General features: G+C 34.9%; 2 protein-coding genes across 2 annotated transcripts; both read left to right on the top strand.

Moving 5' to 3' along the window:
* Positions 1 to 366: 366 nt before the first annotated feature.
* LOC128648199 (putative claudin-24) lies at positions 367 to 1029 on the top strand. The gene has a single exon (XM_053700847.1). The coding sequence runs from the start codon at positions 367 to 369 to the stop codon at positions 1027 to 1029; it is 663 nt and encodes a 220-aa protein (XP_053556822.1).
* Positions 1030 to 4955: 3926 nt separating this feature from the next.
* LOC128647462 (claudin-22-like) lies at positions 4956 to 5624 on the top strand. The gene has a single exon (XM_053700249.1). The coding sequence runs from the start codon at positions 4956 to 4958 to the stop codon at positions 5622 to 5624; it is 669 nt and encodes a 222-aa protein (XP_053556224.1).
* Positions 5625 to 6001: the final 377 nt, after the last annotated feature.

Raw genomic sequence — 6001 nt, 5'->3', positions numbered from 1 at the left:
TTAATCCATATTGAAGCACAATGATTACTGTTGTGTTTTAGGGTGAGGGGTCATAGAGCCTTCTTTGTTCAGCCACAGGCTTGTAATCATCAGGCATTGGAGTATAATTTTACTCAGCAAATTGAAAGGTAACAGATCAAATGCTTATCATAAACTTAACTCATTGCAGTAAAACATTTTTTTTCCTTTGTATATGAAACACAATCTCTAAGATGAACAAACCCTCATTTCAAAGAGTTTGAAGGGTTAATGTGAAAAGCTTATATACCACAAAACTGTGAGGCAAGATTATTAGTTCACTATCAGCCCCAAGACACAAAATAGCTGCAGGGGTGTACATATTACAAAACTATTAAGAAACAAAAAATGGTGTTGGCTAAAAGAACTAATATACAATTTGGAGGTGTTTTGTTATCTTTGGCCGGATGGATTCTTTCTTGCGTCACTACCTATGTACCTCTGTGGAAAAACCTGAACTTAGATTTAAATGAGTTAGAAAACTGGACTATGGGTCTTTGGCAGGCTTGTGTTGTTCAAGAGGAAGGAGGGATGCAGTGTAAGGATTATGATTCTTTTTTGGCTCTGCCTTCTGAACTAAGGATTTCAAGGATTTTAATGTTCCTATCCAATGGCTCAGGGATTGTCGGTCTCCTAATTGTTGTTCTTGGTTTGGACTGTGTGAAAATTGGACAAGAAAAACAGGAGCTGAAAAGCCGCCTTTTACTTCTTGGAGGAATACTGCTTTGGACTTCAGGATTGAGTGCTCTAGTTCCTGTCTCCTGGGTAGCATATGATACTGTTCAGGAATTTTGGGATGAATCTATCCCAGAAATTGTCCCTAGATGGGAGTTTGGGGAAGCATTGTTCATGGGATGGTTTGGGGGATTTTTCCTTATTGTAGGGGGCTGTTTACTTTCCTACTCATACTGTACTGCACCTTCTGAGCCTATCTCTGAATGTTACATACCAACACACCAGCATGACAAATGTTTGCACCTGGACCCTAAATACCCAGACCTGACCATCTGAATATATGGATGGTTTTGTTTACGGTGAATCTGGTTACAAAGGTCAATCTGCAAATCTAGATACATAAAAAATATGCTCTGCAGGTTACTCAGAGAGCAGTTTCCTTTTAAGTCAAGTTGATTGTTGTAAAGAAATAGGCAGCACCCACACTCAAATGATTCATACTTTCTCCTTTTAATGACCCATATGAATAAGTGCTTATTCCACATTTTTAAATAATTAACACTTTTTCTCAACTATGTTTAAACATCTGAGATTGACAATATTTAAATAATAATAAAAAAATAAAAAAATCGTAACATAAAGATGAAGGAAGGCTTATATGATGTTATTTTAAGAAAGTCTTTATAGTCTGTAATAAAAAGGTATAATGCATACTAACTATATTGATTAATTGGTGCACAAAAACATTCTAGTTTAGCTAGCTGGGCATTCTGAATGTTCTTATATTGTGAAGAAAATAACTACATTTCTATAGCAGACATATCCTTGCCTTTCATACATTACTGTATAGTTAAACGTTCTAATGCATTATATTTTTAAAAGGAATTGACTTATTTTTTTAATTTCAAATGTATTTTTCTATATATTAAATATTAATACAATTTAAAACTTGCAATTTAGATAAAGATCAAACAGATCAGATAAACATAAACAAAAATAATGTAATGAAATAAGGGATTCTTCCCTGGGCTAAAATGTAATATATTGCATTAAACTTAAGGATCACTTATTTATAGGCCCCAAATTAATTTAATAGGTTACTTGGGAAATGAACATATTTACACTTTCTGATAGCAGTGAATTTAATATCAATACAAATACAAAGTAATCATATATATTTGGGTGAAATGTATTTTTAAAGCCATGGATATCATTGTGTTCCAAATTTTAAACGTAATGCAAAGAAGAACAATATAATTATTTGCTGTTACAAATGCTTTACTTTTTACTAACCATGCTGGGAGTTGACAACTATGCTTTAAATAAGTCACAAAATCAAATATCTAGAAATAGAGCAGATTATTTCATAAAAATCAAATCTGTTTCAAGAGGCATAGCTAATTACTTAAACATGTTGTTGTCAGAACAGTGCCAAGAAACGCTGAGCTGGAAAGCAACACTGCAAGGCTATGGTTCGTGACAAACTTATAAAGCAAACATGTCTTAGGAGCCAAGATAATCCCTTCACAAAATGCCAAATAACAGCCAATATAACCTATTGATTCAAAGAAAGTCCAACTAAAAGTGAGTCAAGATGACAGTGACTGTATTCATTAGAAAGTTGATCCTATTAAACAACAAAACTAACCAGAGCTCATATTAACAAAAGAGAACATATTAGTTGGAAATGTTGGTAGCCAAACTTAAAAATGTCTAGCTCATTAATTCAACACAAACTGCATTTTTAGTTTGATTTGATTTTGTCTATAGCTTTTTGTATAGTATGATGACCATATAAGTCACATAGAATGCTGTGATTGCTGTACACAATATTTACAATGGACCAATGTGTATTTTATTAGAGTCTTAAAGGGATATGTAACCCAAAAATGTTCTTTTGGGACTCAGACAGAGCATGCAATTTTGTTTTAAGTTTCCAGTTTGCTTCTGTTATCAAATTTGCTTTGTTCTAATGGCATTCTTTGTTGAAGAGATCCCTAGGTAGGTTTCTGGAGCACTACTTGCCATCTAGTGCTCTTACAAATGGATAACATTCTTGCAAAACTGCTGCTATATAGTGCTGCAGATACCTATACGCGCCTGAGCTTACATCCCTGCTTTGCAACAAAGGATACCAAGAGAACAAAGAAAATGTAATAATAGAAGTAAATTAGAAAGTTGTTTAAAAAGCCATGCTCTATCTGAATCATGAAAGAAAAAAAATTGGGTTTCATGTCCCTTTAATATCACAGCCTGCTAATTTAAAGAAGGATTTGTCCAACCTAAATCCAATAGCCACAATGTGACCCTCAATTACTTTTTAATCTGGCTCCTAGTTCTCAACCTCAACACACATTGTGCTCTTGTCTGCATCCCATGTGCACATAACATGTATGTATTATGTAGTTGCATGTAGATTGGTGGCACATAACACACATTGTGCTCTTGTCTGCATTCCATGTGCACATAACATGTATGTATTATGTAGTTGCATGTAGATTGGTGGCACATAACACACATTGTGCTCTTGTCTGCATCCCATGTGCACATAACATGTATGTATTATGTAGTTGCATGTAGATTGGTGGCACATAACACACATTGTGCTCTTGTCTGCATTCCATGTGCACATAACATGTATGTATTTTGTAGATGCATGTAGATTGGTGGCACATAACACACATTGTGCTCTTGTCTGCATCCCATGTGCACATAACATGTATGTATTATGTAGTTGCATGTAGATTGGTGGCACATAACACACATTGTGCTCTTGTCTGCATCCCATGTGCACATAACATGTATGTATTATGTAGTTGCATGTAGATTGGTGGCACATAACACACATTGTGCTCTTGTCTGCATCCCATGTGCACATAACATGTATGTATTTTGTAGTTGCATGTAGATTGGTGGCACATATCTTCAGAAATGATTTCTCATTTGGTGTGTATTGGTACACTTTGTTTTAAATAGTTTAAAAATGTGTTTACCAGCCTTGCAAGTAAATTGTACAGTGTACAAGAAACAGCTTGTGTAACAAAGTAAAAGTAAACAAAAAGCAATATTTATTTCAAGTGAATTAAAAGCCCATATTATATCATACAGTTTAAAATCAAAGTTCCCACCAGTGTTAGTTTTCAGCTCTATGCTTGTACTATTTAAGAATAAGTTCCCTTTGCTTAGCCAATCCGGAACAGGTGATTTGCTTTCAATAGTATTAGAAGCCATGTCCCCTTTGCAAATCATGGGAAGGGTTGAGCAATCCTGAAACAAGCTATATTACCCCAAGTCAGGTTTGCAAGTTACTACCTGTAAGGCTTTAAGTAAGACTTTCTGAAATGATTATAGAAAATCTGTAATTTTCATGTTATTTCTGATTTTTTTGTTACAGAAATTAGTGGCTGATCCAAAATTGTTTTCCATCTTAATCCTTTTTAATGTTTTTTCAGAAATGTTTTTTTTTTAGATATAAAGCCATATATCTCTTAGCAAGTTTATTATACAGTAGTTAGGTGCAGAAAAATGTAGATAAGTTTGGAGATTTTATATGAATGAAAGTGATTTATTGCAGTGCATCTAATATAGGTAGGAACAGACAAAAACAAGAAACAGTCCTAGCAACAAAGCAATATAAATTTCATGAAATGCTGTTAATAATATCAACCTGGAGTTAAATGCATTTTATACATACATGGAATCTAAACTGGTTAATATGACATCCACTGCTATGTTTCATTTGAAGTAAATGTCCTGTGATTAACCACAGGAAAAAATGTGTTTATCTAATGAAACCAATGCAATGAGTTGTTATATTATTTTTTTAAGCTACTACAGAATGGAACAAATATTAATTATACCTGAATATTTACATCTTGTAGAGCATGGAAGTACTTAATCAAACACTTGTGCAATGTTCAGTAAATCATACAAATAATTAAATGTACATGTGTTTAAATCCACTAAGCAGCAAATGTGAAAATCATGCCAGTTACGCCCATAATTGTTCGTTAATAGTGAGGCTTCTCCATAATTCTCTTCTATGAGGTATCTGACATAATAGCCCCTTGGCTGAGATCCAGTGACTGTAATTCAATACTTCATTCTTTAAATACAAACACAGATCGCACAGGCTTTAAAAGTATACTTCAACAGCTTATACTCAGCACCACAAAGAACCAAACTCCACACATAAGAAGCAAGTGTATAAGTCAGGCAGCATTTGACTTTACCATTATTTGCTGCATAGTATTCCAGCAATTATGGATGGGACCTACAAGCTAAAGCTACAGTATGGAGGCATATTTTTCTCTGTACTTGGATGTGTTTTATCCTGGGTTACCACTTTTGTTCCTCTCTGGAAACAACTTAACTTAGACTTGAATGAAATGGAAAACTGGACCATGGGGCTTTGGCAAACATGTGTTGTTCAAGAAGAAGGAGGCATGCAATGTAAGGATTTTGACTCCTTTTTGGCATTACCAGTTGAACTAAGGATTTCAAGAATACTGATGTTTGCATCTGGTGGACTGGGGGCCACTGGTCTTCTAATATCAAGCTTTGGTTTGGACTGTCTGAAGTGTGGAAGAGAGGACACGAAGAAAAGGCTGTTACTTCTTGGGGGAATATTATTTTGGATCTCAGGAACCTCTGTACTAGTGCCAGTATCATGGGTGGCATATGCAACAGTACAGGAATTTTGGGATGAAACTATTCCAGACATAGTCCCCAGATGGGAGTTTGGGGAAGCTATCTTCATGGGTTGGTTTGGAGCTTTTTTCTTGATGCTGGGTGGGTCATTGCTGTTTTGCTCTATCTGCTCCCCAGCTGGGCAGTCATCTCAAAGTACAAATCTACTTAGCAAGACACCTGCTAAGCATTTATATTATCAAGGACATGTGGAGACCAGACATCCAGACCTCAAAATTTGAAGATTTCAGACCACCAGTCTGAATATTAGAAGCATGTAACTTGACTTGTAGAAAGTAACTTTATAGTTAGTATTGACGTACCTACATCTGGATAAACTATTCCATACATCCTCCTCTGTTCACTCCCATAACTACAGTAGTAACAATAAATACCATACTAGCCTGCATAGTACTTAATCTAACAAATCAGCCTGGGGTCATTACAGATAACTTACAGAACAGGATAAATTAAAACAGTTTTGTGCTTTTATGTTTCTCAATACATGTGAGTGACATTGATTTTGTTTTATACTAATACATGATCTGTGAACCATCTAACATCTTCATCACACATCCTTTGATGAACTAGTATATATTTTTTTCCGTGCCTTAGTTAA

Source organism: Bombina bombina, chromosome 2 (genome assembly GCF_027579735.1).
Source record: "Bombina bombina isolate aBomBom1 chromosome 2, aBomBom1.pri, whole genome shotgun sequence".
Taxonomy (NCBI): domain Eukaryota; kingdom Metazoa; phylum Chordata; class Amphibia; order Anura; family Bombinatoridae; genus Bombina; species Bombina bombina.
This window is presented reverse-complemented; position numbering and strand designations above follow the sequence as displayed.

Excerpts from the sequence above, each read along its gene's own strand:
- LOC128648199 (XM_053700847.1), top strand. The coding sequence starts at position 367 with ATGGTGTTGGCTAAAAGAACTAATATACAATTTGGAGGTGTTTTGTTA.
- LOC128647462 (XM_053700249.1), top strand. The coding sequence starts at position 4,956 with ATGGATGGGACCTACAAGCTAAAGCTACAGTATGGAGGCATATTTTTC.